Source organism: Aptenodytes forsteri, unplaced genomic scaffold (assembly GCF_000699145.1).
Source record: "Aptenodytes forsteri isolate BGI_AS27 unplaced genomic scaffold, ASM69914v1 Scaffold410, whole genome shotgun sequence".
Classification (NCBI taxonomy): domain Eukaryota; kingdom Metazoa; phylum Chordata; class Aves; order Sphenisciformes; family Spheniscidae; genus Aptenodytes; species Aptenodytes forsteri.
Window position 1 is genome coordinate 297,406 of NW_008793958.1, and position 13,967 is coordinate 311,372.

The 13,967-nt window shown below is 44.9% G+C and overlaps 1 protein-coding gene across 1 annotated transcript in view; it reads right to left on the bottom strand.

Moving 5' to 3' along the window:
* PRKCH (protein kinase C eta) overlaps positions 1-13,967 on the bottom strand; it is a gene marked incomplete at its 5' end in the record, with an annotated part of 126,882 nt that overhangs the window by 60,480 nt on the left and 52,435 nt on the right. Inside the window, 7 exons of the mRNA XM_009283639.2 lie at positions 3,786-3,959; positions 4,691-4,834; positions 7,032-7,159; positions 8,201-8,330; positions 9,997-10,085; positions 11,577-11,611; positions 12,477-12,627. Coding sequence (XP_009281914.1) covers positions 3,786-3,959; positions 4,691-4,834; positions 7,032-7,159; positions 8,201-8,330; positions 9,997-10,085; positions 11,577-11,611; positions 12,477-12,627 — 851 coding nt within the window. The remainder of the gene's footprint in view (positions 1-3,785; positions 3,960-4,690; positions 4,835-7,031; positions 7,160-8,200; positions 8,331-9,996; positions 10,086-11,576; positions 11,612-12,476; positions 12,628-13,967) is intronic.

A 13,967-nucleotide genomic window follows, 5' to 3' on the forward strand; every position in this document is an offset into this window, starting at 1 on the left:
GAAACTGCCCCCCCCCCCCCCCCCCCCCCGCAAGAGACCAGCAGGACTCCTTCCTTGCCTTTCACAGGAAAGGAATCTGGAGGTGCAAGTCCAAAATTGCCCAGCCCAGCACTGGGCATGCACAGGGCCATGTCCAGCCTCTGCCAGCCTGCTGTGCAGCTAATATTTCCTCTTTAGGCTCTGAAAACTGTGACCTATACCAGGCAGAGACAACGCTTGCAGCTCCTACCACCTAGTGGCTGCAATATTTCGCTGTGACAGAGCAAGGAGGGTGTTTGGAGGTCAGGCAGCCTCAGCCCACCCTGGGCAAATAAAGCAGCCCTTGCTAGCAGATATCACTTATGCTGCAGCTGAGACTAAATTAGGACCACACTGAGCACAGAGGCAGCACAAGAGAACAGAAAACCTTTCTGAAAACCATCAGCAGCTAATGTAAGCACAGAAAAACCTCAGCTAGCTCTAAAACAGATGAGCAAAAGTAGCAGCAACATAGATGAACTCAGGCAATGCATTGCTGCTTCTGGTACTCGTGCCAGCTGAGCTAATGCTACGTTACTAGCACTACATGACATTGCACTGTGCAGCACAGACATGCCCCAGGCTGTTTAAGTCAGCCCGAGGCTGCATAAATCAGGAGAAGAGTTTGCTAGTTTGGGTGGAATATCATACAAGAGTCAGAATTCAAATGTCTCTAGATCCAGCCAAACCCTGAAACCCTTTGAGCGCCCTGTCCTCAAACTGCTGCAGCATTCAGGTGCTTCCAAGGCCCTTCCTTTCCAGTTTCCACAATTTCCTCTTGAACTGGGAGGGAGGGGCCATAGCTGGACACCCCTATTCCAGGTGCAGCCTCACCAGTGCCAGGCAGAGGGGATAATGACTTCCCCTGAGCTCCTGAAGCAGCCCAGTACATAATTTAAACTTATGTGCAATGAGACCGCACTGCTGGCTTATACTGAACTTGGCACCTACCATAAGCCCCAGGGCTACTACCCTGCCAGTTAGTCCCAGCCTGTCTTGATGCATCGTATGGGATCAGGCTCTGACTTTGCTTTGACAAACGGTAAGAAGCCTCAAAATGGCTAGTTCTTGAAAAATTCCTAACGGCAGGCCCAGTAGGTCGTTATTTATCCAGGATCTCCACGGCAGACTGGAATCATGCTTTGTTTTTTATAACATGAACCGTTAATACCACATTTTCAGAGTTTGGGCTGTAAGTGTGATACATGTGATGTGGTTTCCATGTAATTACAAGTGAAACTAGGTATTGTTTTGTGTAACCCTCCCCTCAACTCCAAACACAAGCAAGTGCTTTGGTATTTTAAAATATGGCTGCAGGCCGACATTTTGAATAAGTGGCTACTATTTTTTTATATATATATTATATATATATATTCTTTTCTGCCAGGTTTGTGTTAATGGAAGGGCTAACCCAATGCCATGTAAAGAAAAAGCAGAAACCCTAAGTACTGTATCAGCCCAGTTAAGCCCTCCTGGAAGGACTCTGTCCAATGAATACCCTGCTACTGCAATCATGTCTATTATAGCAAAGGGATTTAATTATACTTTAATAAGCAATTTACATCTGGTTATTCTGGATTGAGGTGGGTGTCACTGAGTGCAGAACAGACAAAAGACGCGATGAACTAAATTAGTCTGAAGTCTACTTTTTCTTTTATGAATGCTTCCCTTTTGGGTTTTGCTTATTATTGGAGGGAAGTGGTTTTCTGTTACTGACAATCCAGATAATGAAGTAAAGGGGGATTCAAGTAAAAGAGCAACCTGGAAAGACTGGAAATAGCAGGGTCCTGCTACGACAAGCACCACTCCCTTGGCACCCTTTCAGAGACTGACCAGCTCTGCGTTCAGGGCAGCAAGGGCTGAGGGGTTCTTCCCTCTGCTCCTCTGACAAGAAGCTGGTCCAGAAATTCCTGTTCCAGGCTGCTCTACTGTTTAGCAACCTCCTTTTCATTTCCAGTCTAACTGTATCCATGGCCAGTCTAGACTCTTTTAATCTTAGCCAGCATCTTGACAGCTTTGTTTCCCTCCCCAGTGTTTGACATCTGCAGACAACAATCAGATCCTCTTTTTGCTTTCAATTTGCTAGTCTAAACAGGCTGAGTTCTTCCCTTTTTTTCCCCCCTTTGCAAAAGACTCTGCAATTACTTCATCAGCCCAGAAGACCTTGTCTGCACCCATAGCAGATTGCATTCATTTTTTGAACATGACGGATGGTACTAGCACAGTGACCTTAAATCTTCCCTAAGTTCATGGGAAATACTCTACACAGCCCAGGAGCACACTTGCTATTTTCACATCTACATTGCAATTCAGTAAGCAAAGCCATAGTGAAGAGCATAGAAATGAGTGGCAAAACCCACTGCTATCCCACATCTAATCTCAAACAGCACACATCAATACTGGACTTTTCCGATATTTTACATGAGAACTTCAGCAAAGCCACTCAAATTTGGGCCCTGTGTCTTCATACTATGAAATAAAAGAGAAGTTTCCTTGGTTACTAGTGACAACAGTGAGCTTTAAGTTTTGTTTCTGCTATACAGCACAGCTGCTCAGTGAACCACGTAAGCTCTATATAAAAAAAAACAAAAACCAAACCACCTCATTTCTATTACGTGAGTCTACCCAAGGGCTCCACCCTAAACAAGCGCAACTCTCAAACTCCATAGCTGGCTGTTGCATCACCCTAGTGAGAAGTGAAATGAGTGGGTGGCAGGATGCATTTGTCTGCCCCCCTTTTTTGGGGGGGGTTGTTTTTTGGGGTTGTTTTTTTTTTTTTTTGTATTTTGCGTTTATGTAGGAGGAGTGAAGCCACAATTAAAAGGGCAAGTTTCTCCTGCCTTTTCTAAGAGGAAAAGAAGCTCTATTACCACTCAGCAATGGACAAAAAGCAACTGGAAAGGAGCCCAGGCAGTTTGGAAGAGCTACACTGCAGAAAATGCTTTGGTCCTAATAACAGCTTAGCTCAGGGACTCCCAAACTTACCTTGCTGGGACACGGCTGGGGGCCCCGCCCCCCCCCCCACCCCCCCCCCCCCCCCCCAGCCACTCCTCCCTCCACCACCCACACCAGCAACAAGCTCCCACCAGAGGAGGCTCTAAGCTGGACAGGCAGCACATGTGCAGTCCTCCGCTGAGGTATAAATACCACAAGTGACAGCAATGCTATCATTTGTCTAATCTACACGAGAAGAAATACCAGCTGTATATGGATCTGATTCAGTGTCCACCCATGTCAGTAAGATACTTTCCAGTAACCCCAGAAGGATCTTTCATTCAGTTCCGAGCAGTATACAAAGGCTGGCAGATACAGGAGGCTACCCCTGCTTCCAAGTACAATTCATTGAGCTTGCAGAAAATTCAATGCAAATACAGTCCTGTTAAAATTCAGGTAGCAAGACAGCAGAGCCTGAGATCCCACAGCAACCGGAGGACACTGCAGGTCTGTAGACATTTGCACATATGCATTTAGAAATATTCAATGGCACAGAGATGTTTACAAGGGAAGACACAAAGAAAGGCTTCCCTGTTATTACCATTTCATTAGGGAGCCTACAAGCAGACAGGATTTTGTTTGCCAAATGCCCAGCAGATGTTAGAGGTGACATATAGCAGAGTGCTCTGTTCACTCTTCAGCAGAGGTTTCTCCTGGATCTAAGGTAGACAATTATAACAGGCCAGGGACCAAATACACAGGAGAGTGCCTCTGTCTGCAACGTGCTAGCCTGTGTCAGGAGGAAGGCTGTCTGCTGCCTGGGCTATACTTACAGGAGTCTGGAAGCAACAGTAGAGCTTGGTGAGGAATGGGTGGTTCCTTGCTAAGGAAAGGATGCGTTTCTCGGTCATGGTGCATTCAACATCGTCATCTTGGAGAATGACGTCCTTCTTCAACACCTTCACTGCATAGAGCTGCCCACTCTCTTTCATCTTGGCAAGCATCACCTAAACCAAAGGGGAGGGTGAATCGCAAGGGCTGAGCCCTCAGCCTCTTACGAGCAACACAGAGCCTCTCGCACCTTCTCACACTAGAAAGGTCAGTTACCTCATGACCAGGCTTGTGGATGCAAGTGAGTCAGCCTGTTAGTATGGGCACCAGCGTACAACTGATGACACACATGCTACTGTCTGCAGAAGGCTTCTCCAGACAGAAGTGCCCACACACGTTGCTCCAACGTCTGGTGCAGGGCTAGCTGGTCAAAGCTCATCCACTGTGCCAGGGCAAGCCCCCTGAGCAGTGCCATCCATCCCACTTCCCTCCTCAGTTATCAAATTCAAATGCACTACTTCACATTGGCTTTGTGGCAAAGCAGAGAAACAAAACCCCCATCTCGCTGCATTTGAAACCACTGCCTTGTTTCCTTTAAAGGAAAAGTCTTTGCACGCTCCAAGAAATGCTGCCCAAACAAGTGCTAATGCACACACTTGCAATTTCTGGTATGGGCCCTGGCATGCAGCTGTTCCTTTGGTTGCTAACTTTTCTCTTTTTTGTGATATCAAATTCTTCACTTCGCTGTCAGCTTGCTTTCTCTTCCCTTTTCTCCCTGCTCTCTGTAACCAACCTTGTTGTGCAAAGCATACTCCACTGGACAGCCTGTGTGCCATATTACGAAAGAACTTCATCTACCTTGGAGCTTCTTAAATAAGGAACGTGGTTTTCCCCGAATAACTCTCACCTTTCCAAAACTGCCCTTTCCCAATACACGAAGGAAGGTTAAGTCTTTGATCCCAAGTTTGCTCGCTGAGCTTTCACTAACGTTGTTGCCACCTTTCAGGCTGCCTTTTCCCTGATGTCTCAAAGTAGATCTTGAAACCAGTTTCTGTGGAGGAAAGTAAATAAGTATCAGTCTGCACAGAAATTGTACTTTTGCCTCAGAGGTGTACACAAGTAGTCAACCTACCAACCTGGGCATTTAGGACCTGTTCAGATGCACTGTATGGCCACTGGAACAGAAAGCACGTTGGTACCACCACCCTGCATAGCTGTTACGCCTGACCAGCCAACCTTGGCACTGCACAGAGCTGTGCTGAGGCGTCAGCACTGGTTCCTGACCTGGGCATTTTAAGTTGTAAACCCACTGCCCAGCAGATCCAAGAGGCAAGCCTGCCTCTCTCCATCCTCACTCCCCAGAAAAATAAGACAATGAGCATGGAAATCCAAGTCTCCTATCTAACATCAGAGCGAGGAGGACTGCGTAATTTCTGCAATATGCAAGGTGCTGGGGAGATCTAGAACCCGAGCAGATTTCATCTGAATCTCTTAGGTTTCTACCTGATTTTAAGACTCTTACTCAAAGCCCAGTTCAGTGGGACCCAAACTCCAAAATATTTTTCTTTTCCACAGCTGGGCTGCTGGCTTCCTCCACTGCTGTAAATTCAATAGAAGGCTGTTCATTCCCATGCCAGCAGTGAGGCATCTGCGTTTTCAGGAATCGTACCAATAATTAGCATGCATTTCTAGAGCTTTGGTTTTTGCAGTATACAAAGATCAAGTCAACCTCCAGTGCCCTCTGTTCACAGCTCTCCAGGTATGAGTACGCATATAAACCACGAGTACTTTTTATTCAGTTTATTAGCCTGAACAAAGGCACGCAGACTTCTTGAGCTCCACCTTGTGACTACTTTGGTGTAAAGCAAAATTCTTCCTGCACAGATGACTTGTCTCACTGCCACAGAAATGGCAACCCCAGCCATGGGGAAAGAACCAAGAGCGTTCAGGACAGCACCCAGCAAAACTCCCAACAGATTTAAGCTTACAGCACAGTCTGAACACTTACCTGGAGCTGTTAGCTCACAAATAACGAGAAGAGATTGTTAAACACCAAGCACAGATTTTTATTTTCCTGGTTTCATCTCCTTTTGATGTGCAGATTATGCAAACAACAAATGCTAACAAGCGCTGATTTTTACAGAACTGAGACGGGAGTGTGGGGCTTGTGTTTCCCTGTAACTCCCAGGATAGCTGTCCCCCTGAACTGCAACAGCATGAAAAGCGAAGATAAGAAAGTCTCATTTGCTGCAAACCAACTGAAATCAAAAGGGGCAGCACAGCCTAATGAGCAGGCTAGGCTGATACAGCATCATGTGGTCAACCGGTGTAGCTGACTAACTGTATGACAAGATTTACCAGGTCTGGCAAGTATGTTTTTAATATTTTCTTTCTGGTCAAATAAAAATAAATAGCCCAACATTTTATTATGGGTTATTGTGGTTTCAAGCAAACTCACTTTTCAAAACTGCTAGCAAAGGGAATGTGATGAAAACTTGTTATCAAATGACAGCTCTGATTTCCATTACCCTTTATGGGCATTTTCACTCAAGCTCTCACAGTGTGTTTTAGACTCTCTGAATAGACTCAGATATACAACAGCTGGATTTTTAGGATGCCTTAAGTAGTGACAAGCAGAAATTGTACACATATGTCCCAACCCTAGCAACAAGCTCACTAGGACCCTAGCTTGGACAGCAGAGACCAGAGATGATGATGTGTTGACAGGGACCACAGACTTTAGCTGGGGAAACTGTAGTGAATAGTGAAACAGTTTCCCCAAAATCACTCAGAAAAACAGTGACAAAGCAGGGAAGAGCACGTGGGCCTCTTACTGAGCTCTTCTTATACTCTATTCCAAGCCACATATGCAGACAGTGCATTTGTGTTCGCAGGAAAGGTAAAAAAAGGGTATGACATGAATTATATTGACCATTAATTAGTTTGGGGTCTTATTCTCCTCTCATTCATGTCAAACAGATAAAAGAGTCAATGGAGTCACACCACTGTGAAACATAAGCAACACCTACAGACTAAAGCCTCCGTCAGGGTAAACCTGGATACAAGACATCCATTTTCCAGGTGAAGTCTTTGCCACAAGCCTCAGCCAGTAACAACCTACTCATGCAGTCCACCATCCAATGCCATCTGCCATAACTGAAGTCTCTGACTTCTCCTGCACCCGTGTAAAGACTTAGTTGTAAATGTTTTAAATAGAGGAGGAAAAAATAAAGAAGAAAAAGACTCACCGAATTTGGGGAAATGCTTCCTGGTTGCAGACCCATGCATGCCAAGGTTTTAGCAAGCTCTGCTGAGTTCACCCCACAGTTTGGCGCAACGTTTGCTTGGCATCGGATGTGGACGTTCATTTTACAGACTGACAGGGGTGATGGTAGGCATGGAAAGTAAAAGCAAAGGAACAATTAAAATAACTTGGAGGGATTTATTGCTGAGAAATAATTTAGTAATCCCGCTTCAGGAAATATATCCATCTGGATCTACCCTGTGTCTTTAAACTAAAAGGATTTTTGCCACTGATCTCAGCAGAAACAAAATTAGGACTCTCATAAGAGAATAAACTCCTGAAAACCAGGAATATACCCCAAACTCTTCAAGTAGGATGCCACATTGCCTGAAGCTATTCATAAGCACGTGTCTGTCAGGTATAGAAATACCATTGCAGCTATGCCTGCAGGTAAAATTTGGAATTATAATGCCACAGAATTTGCAACAAACTTCCCCTGCATTTGCAGGTATCTAACTTTAAAGATATATTGTTCAGTGGGAAACTAAAATCTTTCTTGCTCTCACTCGTGGACACACATACACCCTCTTGTGGGAAATGAAGGCAAATGGAAACTGTTTGTTACCCATACGATTTTACAGTCTGGATCACTGAAACAAAAACATACCACCAGGACATGCTTTGTCATCAATTAACAGTATGACAGACAGGGTAGTCAACCTAAAGCAATGACCTTTTTTTTCCCCCTCAGATGCCTTTTCATTGCCTTATCTCATTAGCTGAGGAAAAGCCTTCAGGTAAAGGGAAAAATGAATGCAGGAAGCAGCGATACCCAAGAATATTTTCAATAATGCCAGTTAAACAAAGCTCTGCGCCTTATCTCCTTAGCTGAGGAAAAGCCTTCAGGTAAAGGGAAAAATGAATGCAGGAAGCAGCGATACCCAAGAATATTTTCAATAATGCCAGTTAAACAAAGCTCTGCTGAGAGTGCGAAGTAGAGTCCTTTTAATCCTGAGATTAAAAAGTTGATCAGCATTTGTGTTAACTCTTGCAAAGATGAATATTCATTGCTTGGCTTTCTCTTGAAGGCTGCACAAATCAAGCCCACACAGTGCATCAAGAGTCTAAAAATATATGTATTTTGTGAAAAGGCTACAGTAAGAAGCTGCTCACTTTTACACTGTAAGCCCTGTCGCATGAGTCCCCAGAGCAAGGAACCGCAGTGGTCACAGAAAGTCGGGACTTTGTAGTTGTGGACGCTGAACTTATGAGGAATGTTGATTCCAAACCTCTGTTCAGTCACCTGAGGCACCAAAAGAAAAGCACAGATTTCAAATTCAAATACATATGTATAAGCTGATGTTCATTTACATACAGGCATTTAAGTGAAAAACTATGAAAACGTCCCAATCCATCACCTCACTGAGGTTTACTGCAAGTGAACACTGAGTGACCAACCTCACCTGCCGCGAGCCTGCTCTGGTTTCCTTGCCGGTCAGGCTGGACTACCTGACAAAGCACATTTTAAAAAGGGCTGCCTAGCCAATTTTAAATTCTTAAAACCAAGTTCGAATTAGAAGTGTGGATTACCTCATCACAAACCTATCACACTGAAGTGCCACATATAAATTATGTTAGCTACAGCATTTTGTAACTAACCAGTTTTCAAATTATTAACTTGCATACATGTGCAAACATGTAACTTTAGGTCAAACTGTTGATTTTATGAAATTTAATATAGAATAGTTTTCCCGGCTCCTCCTAAAATTCTCATCCCTCTTCTCACCCTCCTTGTTATTAACAGTCTTCCATTTCAGGCCCACATTTCACTTTATCACTTGCTCTCATCCCCTTTTCAACCTTGCTCTTTTCCAACTGTGAATCATGCAGATCTCAAAGACACCTTAGAAAATGTTAGATCGGCTGAAGAAACCCCTCCCCATTGAACCTCTTCATTACTTTCCATTTTGCGTCTCAACATGCAGATCCTGGAAGGCTGAGGGGCAACCCACAACTTGACAAAGAAAAGTCCAGGGTGCGACTGAAACAATGAGTTTACAGTGAGCGGTGCCTCCTCACCTTTGTCTTCTTTGAAAGTAGTTTAGAGGTGTTATAAACCCTTCACAATCCTGAAAGAGGGGTGAGGAGATTCACCGTTTAACTTGCACTTTAGCCTTAAGCATTTTAACTTATTTTCATCTGGTTTGGCAAGGGGTCATTTTAAAGAAGTCTAGCTCAGCAGTTGGGAGGCAAGAAATAACGAGCAAAGGCAATTGCTTATCTGCACCGGAAAGAAGGTTTCTGCATGGCGCACAATACGGAGCCACCTCTCAATTAAAAATATTTCAGTTGAATTTTCCTCAAACAGTTATTAAACAATTTCCAGCTACAGAAATGAGACATGCAATATACAGGGCAGTTTTAGGTGGGGATGTTACTCCTGTCAAATACAGCCAAAACTAGCAAGAAAGAAAACCTTCAGAAACACAAGTTATGCAAGGGTTCTTTATTACAACATAAATCATTTCATAGAGTAAAGGTGTGGAGCAATGACTAAATGAGCACTTTAAATTACCAGAAAAGAGAGGCATAACAAAGACCAGTGGTTAGACTTTAAAACCAGATAAATCCACATTAAGAACTGGGCACCAAATTTTGATGACAACACAGTTAAACATGAAAGAAAATGACCAAGGAAAACAGCGGATTTGCTAATTCTTGATGTCTTCCAATGAAGACACCATGCCTTCCTAAACTATGTGCTAGTCCAACCAGTTACTGGAATTAACAGAAGAACAACCAGATGATATTGCATAGCCCTTATGCATGTCCCTATCGCTCTTCTTCACTTTAAAATCTATGAATAAAGATAACACAGAGTAAATTCTATTATAGGACAACCCCCAGCAACCCAGAAAACCTCAGGATTCACAAATTATGATGACCCAAAATAACCACCATGACTTTACCTTGAGATCGGTCTTGTTAGTATTGTTTTGGCACGTGCAAGCTGTAACAATTAGATGATGGCAGCGCTTGTGTACAACACAGGTGCATACTAGGAAATAAAAGAGGCATGCTGAAAAGAGCTGTTGAAAGGCTCAGAACACATCAACCCATCAGCTGGGTTCTTTAAGGCTCAGCTGTATCATCAGGACACAGTAAAGATGTGAAAAATAATCGCTGGCTTGGAATCCAAAATCTCATAACAGATCTGGAGATGTATATCCAACATATTGCAACAGAAATTCTGCGCTGGCTCATTCATACAGGCTAGAAAACAGCTGCCTATATAAAATACGGGTGATGCCCACAGAAATAACAGTGGATGCTGTTGAAATTATCCAGTGGCGAGTATTTCTCACAACACACACAAACAATATTAGAGAACACAGGTCTGAGATATCAAAAGCCATCCCTACATCTCAGTGGCATAGCGTCTCTCACACTGGATACCTGAGTGAGTCCTGCCCAGGTTAGTTTGTCATTAAGTGCAATGCTTGGATCTGGGGAGCTGGATAACTGCAGCGGAATGGTGCTGCGTCTGGGCTAATTAGTTAGTCCCCATCAAGAGGGCTAATCAGCCCTAAAGCAGAGTTGGGTTCTCTCCAGGTCTGAAGCTGGCTTGGCTGGAATGAACTTGGGATTCCTCCACTCCATAACCCCGCGTGCATTGTAGACACCACCAAGGGCCGTAGCTACTGTCTACATAAGGGGATTTTTGTAATGGAAACTGTACGTTGCAGATGTGTTGCAGGGTCCCACCCTATTCTATTTGTTGCTGACTCAAGCTTCCACTCATAAGGGTCTGTCAATAACATTCACTTCCACCCAGAAATTTTATGCAGGATATCCATTTTGTTTACAGGTAGCTTCTTTTCATATGAGGACACCAGTGCCCTATTGTGTTGCACAAGAAACAGGCTGTGTTGGAAGGCTATACTGAGTGACCATACACCTGCGTGCAAGTAATAAAATAGAAAACATAAAAATAAAATCTTACCATAGAAAAAGGGAAAGGAAGAACAATAATTAAGTGCAAACAAGCATCACATACGTCTATACAGCCATTCAGCCAAAACATGCATTCAGACAAAAGTGCTGTGCCAGCCCACAAGGCCGCCCTTTGAAGTCACATCCCTAGTTCCACTTTGTGGAACTACATAGGTGGAGAAAGGAAGAGGGTGGCCATTCCAGTAGGACACTTTGTGTCCCAATACCAGCTGAACACTGCCCTGAAGGGACCCTGGATCTCTCAAGCCTAGCTGGGTATTGCATGTACTCAGCAACTCAGTGGATCTGCACAGGAGGAAAACTGTGGGTGAAAACAGCAACCGGACCCCTAGGTGTTTGCGTGTAGGTGGTGGCTCCTGCGTGCATGCAAGTCGTCAGCCTGACAGCTGCTCAAATGTACAGTTTTGGCTGGCTGGGGAGGAAGAGGAGCGGTGACTTCAGAGAAGCTTGTAACCGCAGGATGTCCCAGCAGCACAGGAGAGTGCTCCTGAGACAGCACATCCTACACGCACCGTGCAGGAGCAGTGCACCTTACCTTGGCACTGGTATCCCTGCTTCCCAAAGACGCCCCTGTTCAAAACAAAATGTGAACATAATTTAAAATCAGAAAGCCAGTCTTCTTGCAGATGGTTTACAGAAGAGAGTGCCAAAACGCAAGAGGATCCCAAATGACCAGATCCCCGGGGCAAAACTGCCCAGCAATAGTGGTGCAATTCAGCACAGGGGTGTGAGAGCATAACAAAGCACTGCAAGGGCCATAGCTTACAGGACGGGCTGTCAATATGCATGTATTCCCCATATTCCCCCTCACTCTAGTTTCTGAAATACCTCACTTTATTACAACACACACCACACTTATTAGACTGATCCCAGCAGCCCACACCCTGTTATTATCTCTCCCACTCCACACTCTTTTGAGACATATCTAAGTTTTTCTCCCTGCTCTGCCTACTCCCCCACATGTATCACCCCACACCTCACACCTCTGATGGCTTTTCTGTTCTCAGGCATTTTCTCTAGTCTTTCGAGCAACTGTTTTTTCTAAGCGTAATCTCAAAGCTCCACTCAAGTTAATATCTGGGGTCTTTCTTCAGATTGCTTGGGTTACTTTCCCCCCCCCCCTGAAATAATATCTACGCTCACAATTTCCCCCCCTGAAATAATATCTACGCTCACAAGTGAGGAACACTGCCCCATCCCTGCATGCTCCCAGTTTGCTTCCAGCATCCAAGACGCACATCACCTCTGGCCTCTCTGCAGTAGACTCCAGTTTGCAGCATAAATGTACCCTGCTAAACCTGATGGCCAAGGGGAGTCACATCAGTGGCCCTTGGTAAAGTGCTGGATGACTGATTCAGGATTGGAGGTGGCATGTCGGTCCCCAAAACGCGAAGGGACGGGAAGCTCCACACCACCGCGTTCGAGACGTTCTTACCAGATGAACTCCTTGCAGTGTGAGCAGTACGTAGGCTGTCGCAGATAGGTAGCCATGAATTTGTGCCCGTTCACCTGATGCACTCGCCTTCGCATTGCCCGCTGGCGTTTCCGAGTGAGGTTCTTAAAAATTCGATCCCTCTGGAGGGTCCCTGTGCAGATGAAAAAAGAAAAAAAAAAAAAAAATTACATGATCATGCACAGTTATTACTCCTGGTTTTGTTATGGCGCAAAATGCTTTCGAAGACCACGATTACATCCCTGGTTTAGAAGTCGGAGGACCACACTCTAGAACAAGGAAAGCATCTGGGACAGGCAACAGAGGAAGTTAATTGCAAAGGCCCCTTCAGCTCAAGATTACGTTCTTCATCTAGAAATGACTGCCTCTTCCCATTTTCCTCTCACTCCTCTCCCACGTTGAGACATGGCACTAACCCATTAATTCACATGCTGTAAACAGACCAGAAGCTCGAGGCTAATGAGTTATTATAAAACTCACAGCTTTTTGGGCAATAACTCAGGAAAATGTGACTGCGTGCAATCAACTGACCAGCCCCGCAGGGCAGCACCCCACTTGCCAAGCCAAAGCGATGCCTTGCTCGGTGAATGGTGTTTATCCACCTTCTCATGCTACACTTCAGTATTGCCATTTGTAGCGATTTTGCTTCCTGTATTGGAGAAAAAGGCACAGCCTAATTTTTCAAGGACTGTTAGTTGTTTGATATGTGCCGCTTCCAGCTGTCTTTAAAGGGTTCATTTTCCAAAGGGTAGGTAATATTTTAAAATTCTGGGAAGGAGGGACCCAGGAACTGCTGGCATTCAAACCTGAATTGTCCCAAAATATAATGTTCTGGGGGGTTTTTTGCTGGGTTTAGTTCAGCCATATAACCATTTCCTAGCAAAGCTCAATTTACACAAAACAAGTCGCTCTTAAAAGGCAGAACTGAGCTCTAGATCAAGCAAGCTGTTCCCATGTAGTAGCAGCCATCTGACTTGCAAATCACAGCCAGCTGGTCTCTGGGATCCTTCCACAGACTAGGTCAGAATCAGCTGAGCTTCCCAGATCAAAGCCTCATCTGGGGCACACTCACCTCGGGAGAAAGAAATTAAATTTGCAGATTGCAGGTTAGTTGCTTTCTGAAGGACAGGATCAGGCCCTGCTAACAAATGCATTTTGGAGACACACAATGGAGTCTGCTAGAGGTGATTGTGCACTGACGTTCGTACTCGGGACTCTTGTTTTGAGCGCGGACTGGATGCAAGACAAACGCCAGCTATCGCCAAACCCTCCGCACGGATGTAATGACACAGGAAGGGACAGGCAGTCTGTAACCTTCCCACCCATCTGATCATCCCGGAGCAGTGGGTCAGCAGCAGTACTCAAACCCAGCTGTTACCCTACCACTTCATTTACCCATAAAAAGGGGGCAGAGCATTCCCCTGCTTTCAACTAGCTCTGTTGATTAACCACTGCGGGGGGGGGGGGGGAACG